At 36.8% G+C, this 12,950-nt stretch overlaps 1 protein-coding gene across 7 annotated transcripts in view; it reads left to right on the top strand.

The window, feature by feature from the left end:
• The window catches only part of ERC2 (ELKS/RAB6-interacting/CAST family member 2), a 550,520-nt gene that overhangs the window by 407,659 nt on the left and 129,911 nt on the right, over nt 1-12,950 (top strand). For all 7 annotated transcript variants that reach the window (XR_011812383.1, XR_011812382.1, XR_011812380.1 and 4 more), the window contains one exon: nt 7,642-7,776. Coding sequence is in view for 2 of the 7 variants with exons in the window: in XM_072044083.1 (XP_071900184.1) it covers nt 7,642-7,776 (135 nt within the window). In the remaining 5 variants the exon portion in view is untranslated. The remainder of the gene's footprint in view (nt 1-7,641; nt 7,777-12,950) is intronic.

The raw sequence follows: 12,950 nt of genomic DNA, 5'->3' as shown, positions 1-12,950 counted from the left end.
AGCTGTATAGTAGTGTTACCTTTAGTCTGATGTGAGTCAATGGATTTGCAATTGAAATTGTAAGAATGATTTCTTCACAGAATATTCCATAATTTTAAGTAGTGGTGCATATGGAGATTTCACAATATTTTAGGCTTAAAGGCCTGAAAGTCTCATGCAGGCTAGGGTAGCTCTCCAGATACATCTTCATCAAACCTGTAACTTCTGTTTCAGCTGTAATATACCAGTGCAAACACAACAGGAAGAAAGTAAAAAATATTTAATTTGTTCAACTTGAATAGAGTATATATATTTTCCTCAAGAATAACATAAGTTTGTTTTGGATGACCTCCTGTTATGTGTACACAGGACAGACTTGGTCTCATCATTGGGAAAAAGAATGTGCCATGGCAGCTTTTTTTTGTTTTTCTTCCTTTTTTTTTTTTTTTTTTCTTTCTGTTTTTATTTTTTCTTATAGGTCTTTCCTATTATATATGGGACTGACAACATTTCTTAATCAGGAGCTGGATGGAGATTTTGGGGTGGAGGCACACAGGAATCATACTTTACACAGAAACACTCAGGCTAATGCAGCCACTCTTCCAGCTGCTTGTGCTTGATGCTTTTAAATGTTGCACTGAATAGTCTGTTAGGGGCTTGGCGAAGTTACACTAGACTGTGAATTAGGAGGTTCTTAAATAAACAGAAGAGATTCAGTAATTATCCATTTGAAAATATCCATGTTAGTATCTGAGTATACTCTGATGATGGGTTATAATGACCTGATTGGGAAGCAGATGTATTTTTGACCACTGCAAAGGCAGAAATGTTTAACTATTTGAGAATGTCTGCTATGTAGTAGTGGAAGCAGCAGAGAACTTAAAAGCTAATTCCTCCCTAAGTCACTGATGTTATTTATTCTGTAGTGAACACTGTTACCTAAAAAAATGAAAACAAAAATTGATTTTGAGCAAGCACATGAAACAAATGTGGCAAAAAGATATGTACCTTAAAAAATGTAACTTAACATGTACATCAGGAAGATGCCTACTTTTAACACCGCCTTTGAATTGAGGGTGGTTTTCACCTAAAAAGTATTAAATTCTGAGCAAGGGGCTATCCAGACCACCAGGAAGGGGTTGCGATCAGCCCTCTAATTTGATTTCAAACTTCCATTAAAAAAAAAAAAAAAAGAAAAAAAATCATTTTCAAGCTCTGTAATAACTACTTGTTGGGATTAGATTTTTAGAGGAAAATATGAGTAAAATTTTGAACTATATAAAGGAACTATTTTCGATTTGTGGTTATTCTTGCAAAGTAGTAGATGATGCAGATTAGATACATATTAATGTATATGCCAGCATTATTCAAATTTTTATGAATTGCACGTTCCAGGGCTGAGTTTCCAGATCATCATAAAAGGCCATATTTAGAAATCTGCAGTGCTTTTGAAAATAATATAAGAATATTGGCTCTCTATATTAGAGAGTCTTTCGAGGTTATAGAACTCGAGGCTAGGAATGACAAGGTCGAGTCCCTTTGGGTTAGGATCGACAGGGACAACAAGGCTAGTGTCCTGGTCGGGGTCTGCTCTAGACCGCCGAACCAGGATGAGGAGACGGATGAGGAGTTCTACAGGCAGCTGACAGAAGTTGCAAAATCTTCAGAGCTTGTTCTCGTGGGGGACTTCAACTTCCCTGACATATCCTGGAAGCACAACACAGCCCAGAGAAAGCAGTCTAGGAGGTTTCTGGAGAGCGTGGAAGATAGCTTCCTGACGCAGCTGGTTAGTGAACCTACCAGGGGTGGTGCCCCGCTAGACCTTCTCTTCACAAACAGAGAAGGACTGGTGGAGGATGTGATTGTTGGGAGCTGTCTTGGGCAGAGTGACCACGAAATGGTGGAGTTCATTATTCTTGGTGAGGCCAGGAAGGGGACCAGTAAAACCGCCGTATTGGACTTCCAGAGGGCTGACTTTGTGCTGCTGAGGACACTGGTTGGTAGAGTCCCTTGGGAGGCGGTTCTGAAGGGCAGAGGGGTCCAGGAAGGCTGGGCGCTCTTCAAGAGGGAAATCTTAATGGTGCAGGAGTGGTCTGTCCCCACGTGTCCAAAGACGAGCTGGCGGGGAAGAAGAGCAGCCTGGCTCAACAGAGAATTGTGGCTTGAGCTTAGGAGAAAAAAGAGGGTTTATAATCTTTGGGAAAGTGGGCAGGCCACTAGGGAGGACTATAAGGATGTTGCGAGGCTGTGCAGGGACAAAATTAGGAAGGCCAAAGCTCATCTGGAGCTCAATCTGGCTACTGCCGTTAAAGGTAACAAAAAATGTTTTTATAAATACATCAACACAAAAAGGAGGACTAAGGAGAATCTCCATCCTTTACTGGATGTGGGGGGAAACTTAGTTACAAGAGATGAGGAAAAGGCGGAGGTGCTTAATGCCTTCTTTGCCTCAGTCTTTAGCAGCAATACCGGTCATTCTCTGGATACCCAGTACCCTGAGCTGGTGGAAGGGGATGGGGAGCAGGATGTGGCCCTCACCATCCACAAAGAACTGGTTCGTGACCTGGTACAGCACTTGGATGTGCACAAATCGATGGGGCCAGATGGGATCCACCCGAGGGTACTGAGAGAACTGGCAGAGGAGCTGGCAAAGCCACTATCCATCATTTTTCAGCAGTCCTGGCTATCAGGGGATGTCCCAGTTGACTGGCAGCTAGCAAGCGTGACGCCCATCTACAAGAAGGGCCGGAGGGCAGACCCAGGGAACTACAGGCCTGTCAGTTTGACCTCAGTGCCAGGGAAGCTCATGGAGCAGATCCTCTTGAGAGTCGTCATGCAGCACTTGCAGGGCAAGCAGGCGATCAGGCCCAGTCAGCATGGGTTTATGAAAGACAGATCCTGCTTGACGAACCTGATCTCCTTCTATGACAAAGTGACGCGCTGGGTGGATGAGGGAAAGACTGTGGATGTGGTCTACCTTGACTTCAGCAAGGCTTTTGACACCGTCTCCCACAGCATTCTCCTCAAGAAACTGGCTGCTCTTGGCTTGGATTGGCGCACGCTTCGTTGGGTTAGAAACTGGCTGGATAGCCGGGCCCAAAGAGTCGTGGTGAATGGAGTCAAGTCCAGTTGGAGGCCAGTCACTAGTGGCATCCCCCAGGGCTCGGTGCTGGGGCTGGTCCTCTTTAATATCTTCATCAATGATCTGGACGAGGGCATTGAGTGCACCCTCAGTAAGTTTGCAGATGACACCAAACTAGGTGCGTGTGTCGATCTGCTTGAGGGTAGGAAGGCTCTGCAGGAGGATCTGGATAGGCTGCACCGATGGGCTGAGGTCAACTGCATGAAGTTTAACAAGACCAAGTGCCGGTTCCTGCACCTGGGGCGCAATAACCCCAAGCAGAGCCACAGGCTGGGAGATGAGTGGTTGGAGAGCTGCCAGGCAGAGAAGGACCTGGGAGTGATAGTGGACAGTCGGCTGAATATGAGCCAGCAGTGTGCTCAGGTGGCCAAGAAGGCCAACAGCATCCTGGCTTGTATCAGAAACAGTGTGACCAGCAGGGCTAGGGAGGTGATCGTCCCCTTGTACTCGGCTCTGGTGAGGCCGCACCTCGAGTACTGTGTTCAGTTTTGTGTCCCTTGCTACAAGAAGGACATGGAGGTGCTTGAGCGGGTCCAAAGAAGGGCGACGAAGCTGGTGAGGGGCCTGGAGAACAAGTCCTACGAGGAGTGGCTGAGGGAGCTGGGCTTGTTCAGCCTGGAGAAAAGGAGGCTCAGGGGCGACCTTATTGCTCTTTACAGATACCTTAAAGGAGGCTGTAGTGAGGTGGGGGTTGGCCTGTTCTCCCACGTGCCTGGTGACAGGATGAGGGGGAATGGGCTAAAGTTGCGCCAGGGGAGTTTTAGGTTAGATGTTAGGAAGAACTTCTTTACCGAAAGGGTTGTTAGACATTGGAACAGGCTGCCCAGGGAAGTGGTGGAGTCACCATCCCTGGAGGTCTTTAAAAGCCGTTTAGATGTAGAGCTTAGGGATATGGTTTAGTGGGGACTGTTAGCGTTAGGTCAGAGGTTGGACTTGATGATCTTGAGGTCTCTTCCAACCTAGAAATTCTGTGAAATTCTGTGAAAAAGTCTCATGTATTTTCAAACAGGAAATTTTCAGGCATGCTGAAGATGGTGCAGGAAATTATGGCATTGCCAAGTCAGTAGGTGTACTTTTTCCCCAAGTCAGAACTGGAATGATATTCAAATGTGTTGACATGAAACCCTGAGCAGAGGCAGTTCCTGTTTGTCTGATAAGCCAATGTCCTAAAACATGGCCAATAAAATCCTTTTCTACGTGTTGGTGTGTGTGCTTGTATGTGTGTGGGGGGTGTGTAAAGCCTTTGGGTCTTGAATGAGTTCCAGTGTGGTTAATTAATTTCTCCCTCAAACAATAATATACATGGCATTTTAATGCCTACTAAGAATTAAAAGAGTTAGCAAGGGAAGTGTATGGAAGTAACATTTCAGCATTTTGTTTAGAAGGAGCTGGAAAGGATTATATTTTTCCTCTGTTTAATTTTCTGGATGGCTTTAGTTTTGTTCCTCCTCCAGAAATCCTCCTGCTTACCCTTAAAAGTCCTGCTTTTAAAATTTTGAATCATACCATGTTTTGTACCACTAAAGTGAAAGCTAAGCATATCTGGAAAACAGAGCATCTCTCTTTGACAGCAGCTAAATTGAAGAGAAGCAGAAACTCAAAATCCTATTAGTTGTCATTGTGAATCACTAACTAATAAAAAGAAAAAGCTATTAAAAATATTTAGTATAATTTTTAGGAATGAACAATAACAATAAAATGTTATGTAAATGTTTGGATGGTTTGATGATCATATCAATTGAAAGGAAATCCTAATTTCCTATTTCTTATACGTTTTGCTTCCAGAACAGGACAACTAAAAGAACCCTACTGCAGCATTAACAGTTTCTTTGTGCAGATTTTACTGCAATCTGGCATCCAAAAGGAGGAAACATTAGAAGTAGTTTATTTATATTTCAGCACCAAATTAGAAAGATGACATCATTCATTTACAGTTCTTATCCCATGACACGTCTAATCTCCAACACCTCATTACAGGGGACACTTTTAGGATTGCATATATCATCTTGTTTAACTTTTGCATTCTTTTATGGAATACAGTTGAAAGGTAGGAAATTTAAGGCTGTTCATTGATAAGAAAATAAACTAATAAAATCTTAGGAGCTTCCCCAAAGAGGCAGGATATTACAGTGTTTACAGTAAGTGGGTTATTATTTGTCTATTAGTTCTCCATCTTTTTCACTCTTGTTCAAAAAGCCATTCTCTTTGAACGTGAAGGCAAACAGGCTAACTATGAATCACATTGATTTTTTTTTTTATTTTTTGTAAAATCAGTAGAAATTCATAACTGAAATTAATACAGGTCTATGCTCCTCTCTTATCCATGATGGAGAAAATGGAATGATCACAACTGTGCAGAAAATAGTGTTAAAAGACATGAAAAAACACCATATAGTTCCAGCGCAATTCCTGTTTGAAAGAATCTACTACTTGAGCTGTGGAGGAAATCTACATGTATTCTGTAACCCACTGAGAAGATGCTCTTCTATTGCTATAGGGATGCCTATAAAGAGTCTAACAGTGGCTAAAGCATGCACACATACCATCTGCGACTGTTCCTCTATCTTGTTTTATTATATTATGAATGCCTTATGATTATTTTTTTTCTAATCTTAACTTGAACTCAGTGCAAGTGCCTTCCTATAAAGTAGTTTGTCTCCCTAATCGTGGCAATGTGAGGTGCTTGAGAAGCATTATGGTAGTTCAAAATAAAATTAATTGCTAATTAATTAATAATTAGCAATAATTAATAACCTTAGGATTTTGATTTAACCCTGTGGCTCATAGTTTTCCTCGCATTAGATTCTGTTATTATGGAATATTTTGTAATAATATTTAGTTTTCTCTATCTCTCTCTCTTTTTTTTTTCTTTCAGAAATCTTTTCTACTTCAGCAAATTCATTAAAATAAGGGAATTTAATGGCAATATTTTAGTTTTTACATTTTCTATTTATTAATTTATTAAATCAGTGAAATTTTCCAAATGGAGATATGGTATGCAATTGTTCTCATAGGATAATCCATTTAGGAAGTAAATTTACCACATACTATCCCATGGACATTTTCAGGTGGAATACAGCAAGACCTGCTAGCATAGGAATATAACCAAATAAATGACTCGTGTTTAAATTCATCTGTTTAATTTGGACCTTTGGAACTGATTAGTTTGGAGAAAATCCTGGGGTAATGTGTTTTGACAGCATCCTCATTGGAGTTAATATGCATCCTGCCACCTTGGAGTGTGGGTAGAACTGTGACTTTTTGCAATTGACTTCAGACTCTTATCTTTAATGTCCTCCAAAGTGTCTATGTGCAAAGTAGACATGTTTGTGCATGACCTACTCAAGTGGTGTCCTCATAGAAATTGACACAAAGTAGATAATGCTTCTTCAAGTGCAACCTTTCCCCTACAGAAAAATTGTGTCAGGGTTAAGATTAGTTTTTTGAAGATGACATTAAATGTCTTTAGACTGCGATCTTCCTTTCAGCCATCTACTTAATACTAATTGTATATGCCTTGAATTGATTCTTCAAATTTTGGAAGAGGTCTTTGAGAGCTGATGGCATTTTCTTCTTGGTTTTGTCAATGTAAGTAAGTAAAACTTGATTAGAAGTTAACAAAGTTAACAAGTTTGCCTGAGACAGCTTTCAGTGCTACTAACAGAAAAAAAAAAAAAAAAAAAAAAAAAAAAAAAAAAAAAAAAGTGCTGTTTCCACTGGTATTGGGCAACTAGGTAGTAAGATAGTCTTGGTTCTATGACTAAGGTTTGGGATATTCCAGTCTGCATATTTCATGGTATGGAATAGTTGTAATACTAATAAAGGGCAATGATATGTCTCGTTACCTCATGGTGACATCAATTTTATTATCTGGATGAGGCGGTAGCTTAAGCATAGATCTTGATTTAAAGATTTATATCTAAGACTTACTTTAATTTGGTCCCATAATCACTTATTTGTCTAAGTGTCTGTGTCTGCATCAATTAGACTCAAGATTATTTTAATTTACTGTTTAGCAGGGTGATCCTGGCATACAACTAAAAATATAGATAATATTTAGCTTTTAGCATAACTATTCATTATTGTTGTTGACTTGCAGTAGATAAGTGTAAATATTTCAAGAACACATAATATTTCTGTTGGTGAATTTTTGCAAGTTAATTAGTGAGACATAGTAATAGGTTGAAGAAAAAAAAAGACATGTTCTAAAATATTAAATTTAGAGAAGTTGAATGTCTTTGTTGACGCCCTTCAAACACAACATCCTTGATCATATCCTTTCCCAACTTCTTTGTGCAATTCTATATACGTGAAAACTGAGACAGATGCGTTCACATGCTTTGTTATCTTTTTCTATTTCTGTTTCCTTTTCTTCATGATCCAGCAGGCCTGACTTCTACTGTTAGATCCTTGCAGCTACCGAAAAAAGAGTGAAGGAAGAGCTAAGATCTTGCCAAAACAAGTATTGAATTAATATATTCCAGCATGTAATAAATTGTCTCACTTTACATCCTAAATAGACACAAAACAGAATGAAACTGATGGCAGATAACTATGATGACGACCATCACCACTACCACCACCATCACCACCACCACCATCACCGATCGCCTGGGAGGCCACAACACTCCAACCACAGACCTTCTCCAGATCAGGTCAGTCTCCTTTTCTCAACTTCAGTTTTACACTTTTACTATTTTGGTATTTCAATGTGAAGCAAATATTCCAAAGAAATAATGAGCAATATGTTCTTTGAACAGAAATTAATAGCTCTGGTATTTATTTCCATGCCTGAAAGAATCTAAACATTTTGACTTTTTGTCTGGTGCCTTATATTTCTCTTCTCTGTCTTTTTTAAAAGTTTCACAGCTATTTTCAGCATTTCATAATTCAACTTTTAGAGTACAAAAGCAGTGGAAATTCTCATAACTAGAGTGATTTCAGAAGTATTCACTTTGGGGATTATTTATTTATTTATTTAAAGTAAATGTATAAATCATTAGTATCTTAAAATTATGCAGCTTTTCCCTCTGCCAACTTGTAAACCCCTAGTTCTAAACTGTTTGTGAATGTATTTTTCTGTTGAAGCTATCAAATATCAGGTATAGTTTAAAATCAAGTGATACATTTTTAACTAGGCATGATAAACAAAATTTCAAGATGTTTTAGTTTAAAAATGCATAATGATTCAATATTCTTCTTTTTATAATATTATCCTTTTTAGGGTCCTGTGTTACAGGGCTGTCTAATAAAATGCTCTTCTAATGTCTGTTGATTGAGAAAGGTGGCATTGTTCAATTGGGAATGGAACAATGGGAACAAGGAACCTTTTTCCCCAGTAGAAAAACAATCCCTAAGCCCAACACTGTTTTGATTTTGTAAATTTCAATATTTGTATACAAATTTTAAACATCTAAAACATATTTTTTATTTTTTTTTTTTACAAAACTCATTTGTTTTTAGTGGTTGTAGTTTAGAACGTTAATGAAAGTTAAGTGAAAAGTAAAATGCAGAACTATTAAAACAAGTTGATCGTCACAGTTTTAAAGTAATAACAGTTATACAATACATTTTTGGAATTAAGAGGTCATGATGTTCTGTGGTTTATTAGCATTGCAACTGTCCTTTTTAATAATGCAGCACGGTTTTTCACATAATGTTGCTATTCCTTTGGTAGGAAGAATTTTGCTACATGTCCAGTGTGCAACCTCAATTTTATTTTTAGATGGTTTTGAAACAGATGTTTCTGAACAGAAAATGCTAGACCTCTTAATTTTGGAAGACCAGATCCACCAAAAACTATGTGTCTATTTTAATTTTATACTTATAATATTGATAATAATGGTATTATTGCTGTTATTAACAATTATGTATTGCTATATTTATTATTATAATAGTATAGTTAATAGTTACATTAAGTTATCATAACATTATAGTATTGAAAACAATTGAGTTATTTATTCATCATGTAATTCTGTAAATTACACATTATATTTGTGTATATCCACACCAAAATAGTATTTCATATTCTAGTGGCAACTTAATCTGTTCCTTCAAATCACCTTCTGCCAGCAGCCATGTTTTTATGGTCCTTTATTAAGTATCTGCATCAGATGATCAACAATTTGTTATAGTATAGAATAATGTGTGTGTACATGAATGTGTGTATGTATGTAAAAAAAATGCCACACTACAGGGAATACGAATGAAAGAAACTAGCCCTAGGAGATGAAATTTCAAGAAACAAACATCTATTTTGAAATTAAAATATACATGTAAGCCATGCTGCCAGTATGTCAGATGTTTTCAGCTGCTAATAGGCGACACTATTCCATTTCAAATTTTAAATTGCTTTGTATGGTGAACTTGTCGGTTATGGATGGATGCCCTCCTGAAGATGACGTTCAAACTTTAAGATAGACTTCTTTTCGTGACTTTACTCTCTTTAGCAATGGGTGAGAGTTGAAAACTGTACAAGTCTGGGGAGGAACTTAGTCAGAATAGGACAAGGAAGAAAGGTATTCATATATGGATATAGCTAGAGTTGGAAAAAACAATCTTTAGAAGCAAATAACTCTTTTCCAGATAGGGAACCCCGGGGAAAAAAAAATATATATATTTTTTTTCTTCTATAAAAAATCCTTTTGTGCTGTTAAATTCATTCATAAATTCATAATGCGTGGGCTGAAATAAAAGGAAAAAAACAAACGGTGGCAAAGTTACAACTGAGAAGTGTGATATACTACTTGGTCTGGAATAGGAGACAAATAGACAAATTAAGCTTTTTTAGGATGACGACTAGAGCTCTGCTAGCAGCAGGAACTGGTATGCACAAGAAAGATCAATTTATTGAATACCAGCTGAAAAACAAACAGAAAAAAACCATCAAAACTGAAATAACACAAAACCTAGACAACATAACATGTTCTTGGAACATGTTAAGAACTTTCAGAAAGAAAACTTTCAAAGAATATTAGGGACAACAAGTACTATCTAGTTGTAGTTCTGATTCTGATTAACAGAGATAAGTTGGCTGACTATATTTAAGATAAGGCAAAATATTCTAAAAATGACCATGAAATAAAAAATGTTTTGGCTTTTTGCAAGAAACAGAATGAAAGGAACAGAATGAAGGCAAGATGTGTGGGGAAAGGAAAGGAAAGGAAAGGAAAGGAAAGGAAAGGAAAGGAAAGGAAAGGAAAGGAAAGGAAAGGAAAGGAAAGGAAAGGAAAGGAAAGGAAAGGAAAGGAAAGGAAAGGAAAGGAAAGGAAAGGAAAGGAAAGGAAAGGAAAGGAAAGGAAAGGAAAGGAAAGGAAAGGAAAGGAAAGGAAAGGAAAGGAAAGGAAAGGAAAGGAAAGGAAAGGAAAGGAAAGGAAAGGAAAGGAAAGGAAAGGAAAGGAAAGGAAAGGAAAGGAAAGGAAAGGAAAGGAAAGGAAAGGAAAGGAAAGGAAAGGAAAGGAAAGGAAAGGAAAGGAAAGGAAAGGAAAGGAAAGGAAAGGAAAGGAAAGGAAAGGAAAGGAAAGGAAAGGAAAGGAAAGGAAAGGAAAGGAAAGGAAAGACTACCTCTATGTTACAAGCTAACATTTAGTGAAAGAGACTCTTTTTAATGCACAATAGCAGGTTATTCAGAGAAAAGAACAGATAAGAAACATTTAAAAAAAAAATCTGTATCAAAACTTCTTCAAGAATGGATAAAAAAAATAAAAATTATGAATGATGGAAATGGGTGCATGATTAAAAATAAAGTAGACAAGTATAAAGAAGGTATAAAAGGTAGATAGGGATGCAATCAAAAATACTAATATGCAAATAACTAATAATAATAACTAGCAAAAGAATGAAAAGCAGCAAGAAAAAAAAACTATAAATATAGCAAAAAGGGCAACCTTTCTTGAAAAAGACACAAGTTGTTTATGCTTGTGTGTTCTGGACCTTTTAAATTTAAGTCTTAGTTTTATAAAAACAACAACAACAACAAAACTAAAAATCTTTAATAAATTTAATAGTAACTTTGCTATTTAGTACAGTTATACAACAAGACACACTTTTCAGGGAAAAATGAGGGATTAAACAATCTGTAAATAAAATAGTCGCGTTCCCATTGGGTGAAGCCAATATATTTTGTTGTAGAGATTATAAAATATTAGCTGAAGTAGTCTCTGAACTATCTATGATTGTATTCAACAACTCTTATGTTGGACAAAAGGGACCCTAGGAGGATAAAGGCAAACAGTACTTTACAAGTAAAACATATGGAGATTGATTAATCACTTTATTTTGGATACTGAAAAAATTATGGAATAAATTATTTATCAGTGAGTCAATAGAAACCCAGTAGTCTCTTTACTGTTAATTTTCAATAACTTGGTGTCTGTATCAGACTGCATGATGTTATCTACCTCTCTCTATATATCTATCTATCCTAATGTTTATCAAATCATGTTATGCTTGTTTTGCTGTTATTTTTCCTAAAAGTTACCTGATCATTTCCTAATCACATAAATCAACCTGATAGTTGATTACTATAATAAAACAGATAAGCTAGTCTTAAGTTGCATTCTTGAAGGTATGAAATGATGTATCTCTATGCATTCATTTTGTTCTTGCACTCTTTTCTAGGTGACAGTTTTGGACCACAGTCTAAAACAGGATGCAGGTCTAGGTGGCCCTTGTATAGCATGGCCATTCTAACTTTAGTCTGTATTTGTCAAGGACGAAGTATGCCAGGCAAATCTAATTTCCTTTCATATGGTTAACTGGCTTTGTGGCTAAAGAAGAAAATAGTAGCTGTGAAATACTTTAAATTTATAAGGCTTTGACACTGTACTATCATGTATTTGTAATAACTAGGAGAGTAAAATGCATTACAATAATAAAAGCTATAACAATAAATAATATAATTTTAATTGAATTATGCATGAAATCAGCATGGAATGGTTGCACAACTGATATAAATGTATATGTAAATATAATTTTACATTTTTAAATACATTTAAATACAATTTTAAATAATATATTTTACATATGTTTACACATACATTTATAATGTATATGTAAATATATGTAAAAAATGTCAGTTACTCATTGTCAGACAGCAGGGATATTTGCAGCAGGGTGCTAAGAAGTCTGTCCTTTATCCACTTTTGTGGAGTATTTTTTTAGAAATTATTTCAGTGATTAAATAGGAAGAATACATTTATTGTTGGTAATGAACGAAGCTGCAAGAAACTGCAGATACAGTAGGAGCAGATAACTTGCTCAATAAACTGCTCCAGTCTCAATAAAAAGCTCAAGTCTTAATAAACTGGAGAGAAAGTCTGAAATGAGTAAGCTGAAGTTCAGTAAAAAGAAGTCCATTTAGAAGAGAAACTTCACATGTACTGAGTCAATAGAATGGCAAAAGAAATATAATCTGGATTGAAAGCAGTATATGCCAACAATGGAATACCATTGCAATGAAGTTAGATCTAATTCTGTAATGGGATGTAATGCTGGAAAAGAAGCAGGAAGTAATTATTCTGTTCTTTTGAGCACTGGTGAGACCTCATCTGAAAATCTATATACGGTTGTGCTTTAAGATAGACAAATTGGAAAGGGACAAAAGGAGAGCAATAAGAATGATAGGAGTTTTAGAAAACACGACCTATGAGGAAAGCTTAAAGAACTGGGTTTGTTTAGTCTAGAAAGTATTAAGGGCGAGTTGTAAGTCTTCTAATAAGTAAAATGTTGTTGTAAAGAAGACGATGATCAATTGTGTTCCAGTGCCCACTGTAGAAAGACTAGGAGTGGTAAATTTAATTCTTACCAAGAATAACTAGGTTAGCCATTT

This window comes from Anas platyrhynchos, chromosome 13, assembly GCF_047663525.1.
Source record: "Anas platyrhynchos isolate ZD024472 breed Pekin duck chromosome 13, IASCAAS_PekinDuck_T2T, whole genome shotgun sequence".
NCBI lineage: Eukaryota > Metazoa > Chordata > Aves > Anseriformes > Anatidae > Anas > Anas platyrhynchos.
Note: the sequence above shows the minus strand (reverse complement) of the source record. Positions and strands in the feature narration are given on the sequence as shown.